At 38.6% G+C, this 14,689-nt stretch overlaps 3 protein-coding genes across 3 annotated transcripts; 1 reads left to right on the top strand and 2 right to left on the bottom strand.

Annotated features, from left to right (window-relative positions):
• Positions 1-857: 857 nt before the first annotated feature.
• On the top strand, positions 858-2,575 carry LOC137738968 (uncharacterized). The gene is made up of 2 exons (XM_068478436.1): positions 858-2,040; positions 2,127-2,575. Exons 1-2 carry the CDS (start codon positions 984-986, stop codon positions 2,210-2,212), a joined length of 1,143 nt encoding a protein of 380 aa, XP_068334537.1. The 5' UTR covers positions 858-983; the 3' UTR covers positions 2,213-2,575.
• A 237-nt stretch (positions 2,576-2,812) lies between these two features.
• Positions 2,813-7,851, bottom strand: LOC137738967 (pectin acetylesterase 3). Its single transcript, XM_068478435.1, has 12 exons — positions 7,522-7,851; positions 7,180-7,392; positions 6,927-7,000; positions 6,529-6,615; positions 6,326-6,450; positions 6,182-6,242; positions 5,699-5,752; positions 5,508-5,585; positions 5,072-5,177; positions 4,818-4,963; positions 4,368-4,471; positions 2,813-3,210 (listed from the first exon to the last, which is right to left on the bottom strand). Exons 1-12 carry the CDS (start codon positions 7,724-7,726, stop codon positions 3,078-3,080), a joined length of 1,386 nt encoding a protein of 461 aa, XP_068334536.1. The 5' UTR covers positions 7,727-7,851; the 3' UTR covers positions 2,813-3,077.
• A 1,470-nt stretch (positions 7,852-9,321) lies between these two features.
• LOC137739895 (protein ABC transporter 1, mitochondrial) lies at positions 9,322-14,459 on the bottom strand. Its single transcript, XM_068479632.1, has 8 exons — positions 13,710-14,459; positions 13,377-13,602; positions 13,112-13,264; positions 12,631-12,789; positions 12,155-12,314; positions 11,220-11,329; positions 10,169-10,285; positions 9,322-10,037 (listed from the first exon to the last, which is right to left on the bottom strand). Exons 1-8 carry the CDS (start codon positions 14,249-14,251, stop codon positions 9,642-9,644), a joined length of 1,863 nt encoding a protein of 620 aa, XP_068335733.1. The 5' UTR covers positions 14,252-14,459; the 3' UTR covers positions 9,322-9,641.
• Between the last annotated feature and the right edge of the window lie 230 nt (positions 14,460-14,689).

The raw sequence follows: 14,689 nt of genomic DNA on the forward strand, positions 1-14,689 counted from the left end.
GCCTGCCTGCCACCTGTCTCTCTGTGACTGCGAGTGGTGGTTGATGGACAAATGGGCCACAAATGGGCCAAATTTGGTATTAATTTGAGGCGGAGGAGGGAGGAGGTGTTGGACATCCATAAAACCATCCATCATTCGTACGGACCCCACAACCACTTGTTTTCTTCCATGTTAGTGAAAACGCGGACAGGTGTCTCGCGTCCTTCTCAAACGCGGTTTTGCATATTACATCACATGCCATATCTACGACTCTTTTCAACATAAATACCCATTACCCGGCAATTTTATATGTTATCAAAAACATGGAAACATTCATTTTATAAAAAACTCAAAAAAACAGAAATTTTATTTGAACTTGTATAATCTCTTTCTACGTTTAACTTAAATTTTAAAATGAATTATCTTTTTTACATTCAACTTAAACTTAAACTTAAACTTATAAATCGAAACAAAATGTTATTTAACATTACGTCTAATGCTATTTTTTTTATTATATAAAATATGAAAAGGGAAAGCAGTCAAATTTTATATAAAGAAGATTATACACAAGGGACCCAGCACCACCGTGGGAAGGAAACTTGTTTGTGGTATCGCATATGGCAAGTGCTCCAAAATTAGTAGTAGAATCGTATAAAGGGGGAGGGCATTGCAGGGATTAACTGAGTGAGACGTAAAGGTATTAGAAAAAAGATGAAATAGGGTAAAGATGAGATGAGGACTAGGTGGGGTTGGATTATGGATATAAATATAATGATCATGGACCACACCTTTACCTTCTTCTTACCATCAACCAACTCTGCTCAACTCAACGCCTCAATCATCACTTCATCTTCTTCTTCTTCTTCTTTTCACTACTACTCAACAGCTACCACCACTAGCTAGCTATCCATTCCTTAAACGCTTTACCTCGCCAGCGGCAGCGGAGGAAGAGGAAGTCCGGAGAGTCAAGACAGACTGACACACACACACACACACATATATCAATGGCGTCGGATGAGAGTATGACCATCCGCTCTTGCATCTCCATGCAGGAAGACGAGTATGACGCCGGGGATACCGATGACGGGTATGATCATCATTATTCCCATCCCCACAACTTGTCCAGGCTTTCCATGTGCACTCGGAGTCGGAGTTCCACCTATTACGACTATGATGACGACCAAGACATTATTATTGCTGATGAGGAGGAGGTTGCTACCTACGCCCTCGACTACTACCACCAAGGCCAACAGCATCAAGATCAAACCCATGCCCGGCAACAAGGCATGACTATGCAAATGTCACTCTTGTCCATCGAAACCCTTGACGATGGCTATGTAGACGACGAGGAGGACGACACATCCTATCACAAACGGCCCAAACAAGTCCTACCAGAAGCTGGCCTCTCATCCGACTCCGACGGGGAACCCGGATGCTACTCGCTTCCCGCAACACCCCCAAGGCGAAGGCGGACACAGGCTGCTGCTGCTGCTCCGGGCCAACTGTTCAGTTATAAACATCCCAATCCCTTTTTGGTCAAAGAGTATGCCAGCGAGAATGAAGATCAAACAGCAACGAGCCACCATCCCAAGAGGAGCAGGAGGAGGACAAGTAGGAGGAGAATCGTGAGGAACCGACACTCATGGCTATCGGCATCACCAGACAGAGGAACCCTTGCGACGAAGAAAGATGAAAATGACGAGGAGGAGGACAATAAGGAGAGCATGAAAATGATGATGATGAGGATGTGCAATATCAGTAATCATCAGCAGCAGCTTGATCATTATCACAGCTTTAGCGGGGAGAGTGATCAGGGCGGCACCAGTGGTCCAGGTACAGGGGTGGTGGTCATAACCAGGCCCAAGGGAGGGAGGAGGTCCCTCTGCATGGACTTGGACGAGGTAAAGGCTTGCAGAGATCTTGGATTTGAGTTGGAGCACCACCAGATGCTGCACGAGACGCCCTCCCGTCTTTCTCGCTCCGCCTCCACCCTCGACACGAACACTACCTGCAGTAGCGGTGCCAACTCCCCCATTGCTAACTGGCGCATCTCCAGCCCTGGTATGTATGCCAGACCTCGAGTTGCTTCTTTTTGAAAATTTGAGTTCTAAACTGCATCTTCCCAAGTACTAAATGTCTCGCTTCAGGTGACGACCCACGGGAAGTCAAGGCTCGACTCAAGGTCTGGGCGCAGGCAGTGGCACTGGCATCCACATCACGACCAGGAAGCTGAGCTAGCTGACTCATTCACAAAAAATCGTCTATTATCTCAGTTTTGATTTCTTATAGGTATTTAGTTTACTCCTTAGTCCTGACACTTATGTTTGAGTACAGAACAGAACAATGAGGCATTTCGGGTCCGGAGGGAGAGTTCCCAGTTTGGGGATTGAACATAGTGATAGTATAGTAGTAGCCTTTCCGCTAAGCACATTTTTCTTTCTTCTGCCTTTTGGGTACATTTTCCCTGTGAGTGTCGGAATTTATGATTGACGCTCCTTCATCTGTATCGAGTTCACTTTCGCTCGTACCTCTGCAGCTTCTCCACATTGTAAATATGACACGATCAATGATTGTCTCATCATGGTAGACTTAGATACACGCTTGATTATGTTTATCGTGTATGAAAGATTTGGAAGTTTCAGTTTCCAATTGGATATTGGTTTGATTAAGTGTATATCCTAAATAGGATTGGCATCGATATTGTATTAGTTATGCAACATGTATCCAAAAAATTTCTCCTCTCTGCATAGTCCTATTGTTGTCCAAAAATGTTGTGCTACCAAAACTGCTCGAAAGCTCTTAAACAAGATTGACTAAACTAAAACAGAGACAGACGAAGAAACAACGCCATACTTATTTGGGTGAAACCCTGGGTCCAGGAGATCAAAATTGAGGTAAAGTTTTTAGCCCTAGCTTTCTCTCTCTAAATCAAACTGCGTTAACAATTAATGGCCGCAGTCAGGCCTAAGGAGACAATCGATGCTGGAGGGTTTGTGCCAGCGAGCTAGTAAATTAAACCCTACCTCGTGATATTAAAGAAACAAATAGAAGGCGAAAATTGCAGTCTCTGCACACACAGAGAGAGATACCACCTATCATCACTGGGCATACTGAAACCACATGATGCATCCGGAACAAATTATGGGCACCATCAAGACACTTAGCAGATTTAGCACGGTTAAAGACAACCTTGTGGACTGAGAATATGTCACGGACGAAGATAAATCCTCGCTGCATAGTAGAAGAATCATTTCAGTCTCTCAAAATTGAAATCGACAGAAGAATTTCGGTAAGGTTATAGAAATCTGACAAGAGAAGGCATCTGCTCATTTGGATGCTGAATTTACTCCTATGTTGCTAACAAGTTGAAAACTTGTACACCGAATAAACACATGAACAACTATCGAAACCAACACTTTCCCAACTCAAGGACGTAGGCACTCGTTCAAACCTCTCCATTTTATTGGCCAGTGCCTCACCACAAGGATCTCTTGATCACTACAAATCTAGGGTCTGTATGGTACTCTACTTGAATCCAACATTTTAAACTCAAAAAACAATTTTCAAGTTTTACGCCTAAAAAACTTGTTTGTTAGGACTATTTTTAAAAACTGAACTCAAGACTAACTAAAAAAATATAGTCTATTCTCTAAAAACATAAAAAGTAAGTTTTTAGAGTTTTTAAACTTAAACTCACTCCTTTCTTTTCCCTCCCTCTTGTCCTCTCACTCCAAATTTATCTCTCTTTTCTTCTTTCTCTCTTCTCTTTTTTTTTTTATTTTTTATATCTTTTTTGTCTCTCCTCCAATCTGCTCTCTTCATTTTCTCGGTTCTTTCTCTCACTCCACGTCCTCTCTATCTCGTCCGATCATCTCTCTTCTTTCTCTTTCCTTCAATCATCTCTTACTTTCTTTTCTCCTCTCTCATGTTTCTCCCTCTCCTGCGACCCTCTCTTTATAGATCTCTTTGTCTAGTTTAAGCTGTAAGATTTAAAATTTTTAAATCGCAAACCAATCAAGTTTTTTAGTCTTAAAGAAAATTGTTTTCAAGAAATGTTCTTAAGAAATGTTTTGAGAAATGATAAAAAATTTCAAATAGGATACCAAACAGGCCCCTAGTGATTTGTGGGCCAATTGACCTTTTGAAACAAAAGCAATAGCAACTAATTGAGTCATAAGGAGTGCACTACTTAGGAGCCATCAGATTTAAAATCATGAAAAGATTCCAAATTATATTGAGCCACCAGAATCTCTTAATGTGAGAGAAAATGAGGATGACTCCAGCAATTACAAAAACTTTCATAAAAACAAGTAGTAAGTTTATTCCAATAAATGAATAGATACAAATTCCAGAAATGGTAATGGAGTAAGCCATGAATTCTCACTCACTTGGACATAAGATTGTGGCAGGTGTTATCGCAGGGGTATGCACAGTCAATAGCTTTAACTGGCACTCTATCAAAATACCAGTCCCCAACAGACACAGCAATTGCCTGCATAAAAGAAATGTAACTTAATCCATGTCTTTTCAAAAACTAATTTCATTTCGTCATAAATGACTGTAGAAGCCAAATATGTGCATCTTGAGATTTCGAATGCTACATTTAATCATTCAATGAAAATTGTTTGCTACATTTTACTGCCTGTAATATGGTATTAACAGAATGCTTCTGCCATTCTCATTTAACCGAAATATTTCAAATAGATAATTACAGACACAATTTTGTGAGTTTAAGGCTGCCTCTGCCCTAGATGAGAATTCACTAAAGTAACCTTTTTCTCATCTCAAACTCTTACTATGACTTCCACAACCATTTGAAAACATAGATGGGGACATACCCTGTTTCCAAGAAGAGGAGAATCATCAGCAAACCACGTATCTTGTCTCTCGGACTGGCAGTGAGCGAAGCAGGAATTTATGAATAATCCGTTTTTATTAGACTTTGAGAAATCACTAACAGCATTGAGCATTTGATTTCTGAAGTCTGCTCCATTGAAGAGAAAGAGAAGATCATTATGTGAGCCTGTTTAAGTTATGAATACATGACGATAAAACAAATAAAATCAAGACGAGCAAAAAAACTGAGAATTACCTTGGAGAAACTGGATCTGGGATGAGTTACAAAGTGCATAATTTCCTTTGCATTCGTTCCATACTCCATGAGGATCAGCAGATCGAGGGGCTAAACTAGCTTGCACCTGAAGAAAACATATACAGGACTTGGGTCAAACTATCAAAGATTTTGTTAATCATCGGGGCCATGAAATACCAGTAAGTCCTTGGCAATTGGTCTTATTAGTACTGATTGTTGTCCTAAAAGTAACAGTCATATGGTTAAAAACTACGGCTTTCAACTATGCCTCTTATAAGAAGAGCATTTTAAAAATAAAGAATAAACAATGCAGTGGCTTGACAATCCAGCAGTTGCACCAAGCAGACAGTGTTTGAGGAGGTATAGATAAATACTGTCAACCAATAACAACAGGCCCTCCAAATCGTATAATGAAAAAAAATAAAAAGAAGATTACCTGCCATGCATCATAGGCTGCATTGAGAAGAAACATGGGGGTCTTAACATTTGCAACCAAATTCTGAGGAAAAAAGCACTGAGAGAGAGAGAGAGAGAGAGAGAGAGAGAGAGAGGGAGGGAGGGAGGGAGGGAGGGAGTTAAAATTGTATTCACACACATACCATCAAATTCAATTAAACAGAGGATTACCGAAGTTGGGTCTAGATGATGGAGACAAGTCTTAGGCAGATTTTTTTGCACTTCCTAAAATTCATAACAAATATCCAACATCAGAACATGCAAAGTGACTGGAGAGTTCTATAAAAGAAGCCGATAAGATGACAATTGAAGTCCATATTGTCTGTTACTAGTCAACAAATACTAATGTCCCAAATCTGTGCTACTAAATATTAGTAAACTTCATCTCAAATGACCAAAAGCAACTCAAACTGAAGTTGTGAACAGATAGCTGCGGTATTGCAATTAATTTGTAGGCCAGCGTGACTACTATTGTTGTGAGTCTTGTGACAAGCTCACAAGCAATACATAGAAAAAGCTAGACTTATTTAGAAAGAAATTTACAATTATAATACAAGCTCTGTCCTTCAAAGGTAAGACCCAGAACTAAACCTAGGTTCTTAATTTAAAATTGGAGGTTAGTCAACCATGAAAGCAGAGACTGAAGAACCCTACCTGCAAGCTAACTACACCTGCATAAAAATTCCTTAATGTGTGCCCACCAGATACATCAGTTCTGCAAAATAAAACAAAAACAATCACTGGAACCTCAACTGAAGAATGCACATTGATAGAAGTTATAGAAGATCAGCTCATTACGCATCAAGGAACATTCCAGCATCACTTAGACATTTCACCGTGGTAGTTTCTGGAAACATGTCCCGGAACTCATCACAGTGTAGTATGGATGCCAGACCCCCAGCAGAGCATCCAGAAAGAAAAGCCTGAAACACAATTTAGTGAATAGAAAGTAAAAATATCGAAGCTGACTCCCATCACTAAAAGCAAGTTCAATGCAAAACCTTGTCGGCTTTCTGCATTCCTTTCGACATTAACTCATCCATGGCAGCCAACCATATCCTTTGCCCTCGAAATTGAAGTTGTGCAGCCTGAAAAGGAGAAATTAGAATATTCAATAAAATTTACAATCAAAAGCTTTTAGTTTTCAAAATAATGAACTCTGCAGTCCTCGTGTGTTAATTAAAAATGCTCATTCATCGATGTAGATATTATCTCTAGTTGACCATGTTGAAAATATTAGGCCAACGATGCAGTGACGGGTTGAGATTTGAATTAAGCGAAGCTAAAGGGTTACAAAATGGTTGTGGGTCACCAAACTAATCCAGAATTGCTAATGAAACCCCTAAAGTTGTAGCGGTTATAGGTCTTAAGTATGAAGGTGATCGATTCCAACACCAACCTCATTCTGACTGTCTCCACTGAAAGATGCCCCGTCGCAGTAACGGAGCTTGACTCTGTTCCAGTTGAAGAAATCTGCAAACATGCAACATATAAATTATCAATTAAAAATTAAGCACGTGCAAATAATTAACCAAGACAAAGAGGGAGGAGCTGAAAATGCATTTGATTTTGATTTGATACAATAAAAAAAATATATTATAACGCATTAAGTAAGTAAGGCAGCAGCGGGAAAACAAAGCAAACCAACGAACCAGGGTTTTGTTGAGGTTTATTGCTCAATAATCCAGTGAACGGTAATTGCTTTTCCATGTACTTGGAAGAACCGCGGCGAGTGGTTTTACGGAAAACACAATTTCTGATTGTATTACACCACCCACCTCCCTCCAACTGAATCAGCCAGCTATTTGCACCCGATCCATACCCACCATGAAGATGGTAACCAGGCAATGTGCCATCCAAACAGACTGCCATTTAAGTATTCAACTATTTATGTAATAATTAACAATGGGTTTAATTTAATTTAATTTAATCAATGGGTTATTAGTTAATAAATAAACGTTGAGTTGAATCAATTCAAAAGAGACGACACGAACCAGCTCCTTTGGAAGCCGCAGAGTCGATAAGAGTGAGGCCAACCATGAGCTCAGGCGCCGCCGCTGCTGCCGCCGCATCCTCCTTGTCGGCAAACTGAAACTCTAACGAAGATGGCTGTTTCTCATATTTCTGGGATCCGTTCGCATCCGCAGCCACCAATGCCACCGTCACCAACCACAACCACCACCACACAACATGCTTCATTCTTCCTCGATCCTCTCTGCTCTCCTCCTCCTCAAGCAAGCTCTCTCTCAACTTGGAATTCTCAAACTCGTATTAGAATTTAGAATTTAGCTCAATTTAACTAATTACGCAGAAAATAACAATCGAGTGGGTTAAGTTAATTCATTAAAGTCCAAAAAAGGAAAGAGAAAAAAACTCTCTCTCTTTCTATTTTTCTTCGAATATGTTCAAAAAAGCATCCGTAAAAGTGATCATTAGTCAGTCATAACAGTGACAGTGTTTACTGCTGAGTGCGCAGAAGAGAGAGAGAGAGAGAGAGAGAGAGAGACTCGTCTTGTCTACTTGTCTATCTAATTTTAATAATTCTCTTTTATACAGCTGTTTCCACCATCCTTTTTCTTTTTTTTTTTTGAACACACCATCCTTTTTCTTTTGCGACCTATTACGAGTGATGAATGATGATTGACCAGGTTTAAAGTTAATTTCGGTAACATAGCAAATATTAATTTTGGGGAAGGATTGCCAAAGCAATATGATAGAACTGATTGACTAAACGAACCGTTTAACTATTTATTAGAGCTGATTGAAAAAAAAAAAAAAAAAAATCTTAATTACATTATGTTTGAATGAGAAAAATAAACTTAAAATTTTGATAAAAATCAAAATTTATAAATTAATATGCACCAATTCATTTGTTTGGATTTATAAACATAGAAATTCAAAATTTTCACGTGGAAACAAATTTTAGAATTTGGAACCTCTAATTCTCAAGTTTAAGTTTCATGTAAATATGTGTCAATTCTGAATTTTCATGAGTGAGTTTAAAAATAACAAATTCTATTTTAAATTTCATTGTTTTTTTAGGTTAACTAAACAAGAAAATTTACAAATTTTAGAAAATAAAATTCCGTCATTTTAAAATTCTTTAATAATCTTATATTTCCTCGTCCAAACAGAGTGTAATTTTAATTTCAATTATAAGTACAAAGTTCTGTAAATCGATGATAAAGAATTTTGATCAAAAATTGCTACTAATCCTTTAATAGACAAGTATTATTTTGAAAAAGAAAAAAAAATTCAGTTAATCAGTTCTCCAAACTGAGATTCGTATTTGCCACCATCAAATAATCCAATACAACTTTACAAAGAGAGGAGGCGTTTGCATTTGAAGAGCCATAAGGAGAGTACTAGTAGGCAGTAGACAGTAGCAGTGGAGTGGATTCCTCCCTCCTCATGAATCAGAATCACTGTTAAAGCATGCTTTTATATCTAAATTCTAATAGGTTGAATGAATATACAAATAAATTCTCTCTCACAATGCAAAACTAGCGCCTCCGCCACGACATATCAATCTACCCCGAAGTTTGAACACTTCGTCCTCCCCCAGTTATTACATGTTTAAATTGAGTAAATTGTTGTAATGATCTTTTAATTTTAACTCAATTGGAGCAATAATATTTCTCAACTAAAAATCCATTATTGTTGATCCCTCAACTTATCAAAACGTACCACTATGGTCCGTCAACTAAAAATTCATTACCATCGATCATTCAACTTTAATTCAACTGGAGAAATGATCATTCGACTTTAACCTAATTGGAGCAATGATCCTTCAACTTTAACTCGATTGTAGCAATGATCTTTTCAACATAACTCATTTTGACAAAATTTTGACAAAGTTGACGAAAATAATCATAACTACATGTTTTGATGAATTGAGGGACCCAATTGTAGAAATAGTCATTCCAACGTAACTTATTTTGACAAAAATTTTACGAAATTAACGAAAATGATCATAGCTATGCATTTTGATAAGTTGAAAGTTCAATGGTAATGAATTTTTAGTTGAGAGATCATTGCTTCAATTTGATTAAAATTAAGAAACTATTGTTACAATTTACTTGTTAAAATTTAATCAAAATAATTTATGAGCCCTTTAAAAACCCATCCCACTTGACAACTTCTCCCCCTCTTCTTCGCCAAACTGATAGTGCTCATACACTTCAAGTAAGAGCTCCCTGCACGGCACAACCGCCCCAAGCTTGATGCAAGCCAAAAAGGCACCCGAAAGCTTGCGGTGAAGGCTGTACGCCTCGTCAGGTGGTGGAGTCACCCTGTGTCTCAGCATCGTTGCCCCAAGGTTTGATACACTCTGAGTGATGTTTGATGCACGGAAGTCATACCCACCAGGCTTCGCAAATGGTAATCCCACAACAAACCCGGCTTGAACATGCGTTTCTAACATTATTTCTGACTCCGTTCCTGAGATGAATCCAAGTCTCCTAGACATTTCTAGGACTGTATCACTATCACCATTTGCACAGGCAAGAACCTAATCAGTCACATATGCAGTGCAAAGTCCTCAGCAACTTGCAGCTCGGTCTAAAACGTTTTAAACAACAAACAAACAACTAATACTCAACCACAAAACTCAGTAAAATATAGAGAGTAAGGAGATTTCACCATTCTTAGATAATCATCAACAAAACTCTTTGGGTAATCCCTAGCTGCTCCAAAGTCGATCAGATTGATTGATTTCTTAGCCTCGTCGTACAAGAAATTACTCCAATTAGGATCAGTCTGTATTCCATAAGGCACAATTAAAGCAAGTTGAGCTGCAAGCCTAAAACTAGGAAGAATGCATGACTTACAAAATCTCAGAATGTTAATTCCTATACGCATAGCGTAGAAAAAAAATATCAGACAAACCATACAATAAAGTTCACATGATGAATAACGCTGGATCAGTTGTCCAGCAAAATGGATATCCCTGAATTTTGATATGTGAAACGAACTAAATATCTTTCATACATAGGAACTGGACTAGACCATAGGTCTTGCTTAACTTGACCCCCACCCACGGCATTTAGCTACCTTAAATCTGCGGCTGGAGATTAAAACTCAGCATATGTGCTAGCTTCTAAACTGGGGCCCATCACCAAACCCTACAATCTTTAGGGGCAGAAAGCACTAGCAATTTCTGCATGAGTACTTTCAGGTTTCAAACCCAAGACCACATAGGGCAAACCTAAGTGCCTCAACCACTCCCATTGAGCCTCCATTGGTTCCTCTACTTATTTCTTTTTCCAATGGAAGCACTCATAAATCATTGCTAGCCTATTCTTTCTTCTAAAGCTCGTCTTTCTTAAAATTTCTGCCATCTTCAGCCCACCATAATCATAGGGACACTTACTTTGTGTTGTGCACTTGTGCTACACCAACTTTACTTTAAACTACTGGCTACTGCCGCTAAAAAATATTGTTACCGTGTCCCTTACAAATAAACTTGGTGGGATTGCTAGTAGGAGACATACTTTAAGTTGACTAGCAAAATGAAAAAAAACTTCGATGGATGGAAAAATACTAAGATATCAACTTCATTGTTGAGAGCAAGTTATTCTTAAGGTTGTGCAAAGTGAATGCTTATAAAAATAACGTAAGAAAAGCAAAGCAAAGATTAAAATAAAATGCTATGTATGCTTGCATTGGTGAAGAGATATAACACAGAACATGCCTGCATGAAACGAAAAACAAATAACTCCTTCAAAGTGAGCTCTAGCAACTTTCTGCCAACATAGTTGCGAGTTTCCTGGTTTAAGAGTGCCACTTTGTCAATAGATATTCCTGCAGCAAGAGAAAGCAATATCATGTTCAAAGATATATCAAGTTATCAACATAAATTCTCTATTGATGATACAACCAATGCTACAATGAAAGCTCCATTTTAATGATAACAATAGGAAAAAACTAGAAAAGACAGCTAAGTTAAGTGATATATACGACAGAAAAAAAATATCATTAGAGCTGGTTAATTATTTTTAATCATTACCATTTTATGCTTTCTTCAAATTGCAGCAATGCAACTTTCAACGTATAAAATTCTGAATCCGTGTAACTTAAGATTGAAAGGAAATCTCTAACCAAAAAAAAAAGGGTCTAAGGAAATGTTGCAACTCATTTCTAGAAGTTATAAGCAGTCCTTAATTACATTCATTTATGATAGAAGATGACTTGTGCATATGGAGCATGAAAAGAATATGACATCATCCAATTAGTAGCTTGCTTTTCAATATCGTCCCTTGATTCATAAGCTTAGTTAGTTACACACACAATTTTGATAGAAATTCCAATTGCTGCACTAGTAGAAAATAAAAGGTGGTCTCTCGACCAGTATTTGTGTGCCCACAACATGTTGTACAGTTCAATATTACAAAACAAATCTTGAAATAAACACTGCTTCTTCAAGTAAGTGTGTTTGAAGATTAACTAATCAGCTTTGGATTTTGTCCATGAGAAAGTCCCGAAACAAAGCAAAACATGTTGGGAATCAGTTCTTTAAATTCTCATCATTGAGAAATCACCCCAAGCAACAACATAAATTTTTCAGGGTAAAAATCATTTTATCATAGTTTAAACAATGTAATAGCATAATTGGCAAAGTTTACTTGCCGGAAACAAGCTCTGTAGTTAAGACTCTTTTGCTCGATATATCATCCACTACCAATGGAACATAAAATCCTTGTGCATTGGATAGCAAGTCACGAAACCTTTTTTGACTTTGTGCCTCCAACACATAGTCGCATTCACGGGACAATTCTTCTTTTGCCACCTAAAAAGGATTCCAAGGAAGAATATAAGCATGCATTTTGAAAATTTTAAGATATCTCATCATCTTCTGAGTTTGAAATCATCCTCCACAATTCCATGTCATCCCGATACATTCCAAACGGAATAAAGTTCTGAAGTCATGAGCATAAGGGAATGATCAATGAGGATTAGATACGCATCCACACTAAAGAAAGAGTAGTATAATGGCCAAATTTGTAAGTGAAGCAATTAGTAAAATTAGGCTCACCTATAATATTCCTAATATACAATGTAAGTCATACAGATGCAATAACCAAAGGCATACAAAATAAAAATACCTTCATAGCTCTTTCAAGATAAAGTCCCTTGGGGAGTAGATTTGTATAATCTAGAAGAAGTTTGACGTTGTCAATGTCACTTTCAATGCTATCAGCAACACCAGGGTACTGAATTTTCATTGCAACATCCATACCATCCTTTGTGACAGCTCGATGAACCTAAAAATGCTATAGATTGTAAGACAAACTGTCTGAACAATGTAAAATACATGACAAATTTTATTACAGAAATCTATCAAGAGATGCAGAAGTTCATGTTGGATTATGATCGCGCTCTTAGGCACAAAGTTGGCATTACAAATACATTGATGGCCATCATGAAAAGTCTTTAGAGTAAGTGTTTAATTTTCTAATACACGGCAATTTGGATGCCCCAGAGGTTGAACATATATAGTGGGTAGGTATGCGTGCTTGAGTGTCTGTAACAGGTAGCAATTAACAAGCAACAAGAAACAAGCAGTACTGTATCTGTCACTGTCACCTGGCCTATACTTGCAGATGCCAAGGGTTCATAATCAAAACTAAAAAGCTTAGATTGCCAGTCAGGTCCTAGTTCAGCATCCAAAACTTGATTAAGCTGTTTCCTGGGCATGACGTCTGCACCTTGACGGACAATATCGAGAGCTGCCAAGATCTAGAAGAAAATGAATATAGCAAAGACATTAAGAAACTGAAAACATGCAATGCAATGTGCTGTAATGCATATGAATTTTATTTAAAAAAGAAAGAAAGAAGTAGAATGTTACGGGAGCAGGGACGAGGGATTCGTCCTGTATACTGAGCATCTGTCCCAATTTGAGGGCAGCTCCACGCATTCTACAGAGTGCGAGAGCCAAACGTTCTGCATTTTGGGGGGACAAAAATGGAGAAAGAGGAGATTGCTTGTCTGATGAGGTTGGTGTACCATAAACGAGCCTCTTGGTAGACTCCTGAATGGTTCCCCACGCGAGCCCAGCTCCGAGACCAGCAAACCTTTTTAAATCATCAATCACAATCACAAATCACATACATATTCATGATATCATTCATATGGAAAAGCAATCATTCATAAGGAAACTAAAAAAGAGAAGTGTAGAGACCCGAGTGCTCTGGAGAAGGGGGTGGAAGGAACTCGTCTCTCTCTGGGCTTCCGCCTCTGCAATGGCTGAGGTTGTGGTTCTTGTTCCACCAAATTCTCCTTCTTGGCGGAATCAAGGACCTCCACTGTGGTGGATTGATGTTCTTCTTCTTGTTGCACTGGTTGCTGCAACTGTTGTTGATTGTGTTCTTCTTCTTCATGCTCCGGTGCAGGAGCAGACGAAGGAGGAGGAGGTGGTGGTGCTGCTTCAACTTTAACTTGTTCATGTGTGAAGTATACGACGGAATCTTGGCCTCTGGTATTCGTATTGGAATTGGAGTCATTAGTACCAATGGGGTGGTTGTTGGTGAATTGGGAGAGGGTGCCTTTGGTGAGGCCGGAGAGGTCGGTGGCGGACACCATGGCTTTCTTGATTAGGGCATCCAAATCGCCATTTTTGGCGCTCTGCAAAGTGGGAGATCGATTCGCCAACTCCTTGGCGATTAGAGACACCCCCTTCACCACTCTCCCTACGTCCTTCCCCCACTTTCCCCATGATACCATTGCTCTCTTCTTTTTTTTCTCTCTGATTGTTTCCAATTCAATTCGATTCTACACACAAAATAAAATGTATATTTGATTCGCTGCTCAAAGTTCAAACCTCGAAGCCGCCTCCAATTTAAAGTCTCAACCACCAATTGTGCAATTTCTGACCAAAAGAAAGATTAACCACCAAATATTAATATTAAGGTTCCCTGAGAGTCTGAGACTGAGTCGTGTGTTCTTCCGACCCGCAGACACCACTTTTGTACTTTTTAACCCACCCCAAACTGCCCAGAATAACTTCATCTTTGGACCACTAAGTCCATAGTTTTTTTCTAAGGCCCAACTCAACAATTCTGTACTGGGTTTAGCAACCCCAAATGTTTCTGCTGTAGTTTGAGTTCCTTTAGTTGCGACTTAATTTTTAAATATTTCCTTATTCATTTTATATATTACTAG

The sequence above is a fragment of the Pyrus communis genome, chromosome 7 (genome assembly GCF_963583255.1).
Source record: "Pyrus communis chromosome 7, drPyrComm1.1, whole genome shotgun sequence".
Lineage (NCBI taxonomy): Eukaryota > Viridiplantae > Streptophyta > Magnoliopsida > Rosales > Rosaceae > Pyrus > Pyrus communis.

Excerpts from the sequence above, each read along its gene's own strand:
- LOC137738968 (XM_068478436.1), top strand. The coding sequence starts at position 984 with ATGGCGTCGGATGAGAGTATGACCATCCGCTCTTGCATCTCCATGCAG. Across the intron at positions 2,041-2,126 it reads CTGGCGCATCTCCAGCCCTG|GTGACGACCCACGGGAAGTC; the intron begins GTATGTATGCCA and ends GTCTCGCTTCAG.
- LOC137738967 (XM_068478435.1), bottom strand. The coding sequence starts at position 7,726 with ATGAAGCATGTTGTGTGGTGGTGGTTGTGGTTGGTGACGGTGGCATTG. Across the intron at positions 7,393-7,521 it reads TGCGGCTTCCAAAGGAGCTG|TCTGTTTGGATGGCACATTG; the intron begins GTTCGTGTCGTC and ends CTTAAATGGCAG. Across the intron at positions 7,001-7,179 it reads TAAACCTCAACAAAACCCTG|ATTTCTTCAACTGGAACAGA; the intron begins GTTCGTTGGTTT and ends GCATGTTTGCAG.
- LOC137739895 (XM_068479632.1), bottom strand. The coding sequence starts at position 14,251 with ATGGTATCATGGGGAAAGTGGGGGAAGGACGTAGGGAGAGTGGTGAAG. Across the intron at positions 10,286-11,219 it reads TTGTTTTTCGTTTCATGCAG|ACTGATCCTAATTGGAGTAA; the intron begins GCATGTTCTGTG and ends TATGGAATACAG. Across the intron at positions 10,038-10,168 it reads TTGATGATTATCTAAGAATG|GTTCTTGCCTGTGCAAATGG; the intron begins GTGAAATCTCCT and ends GTGACTGATTAG.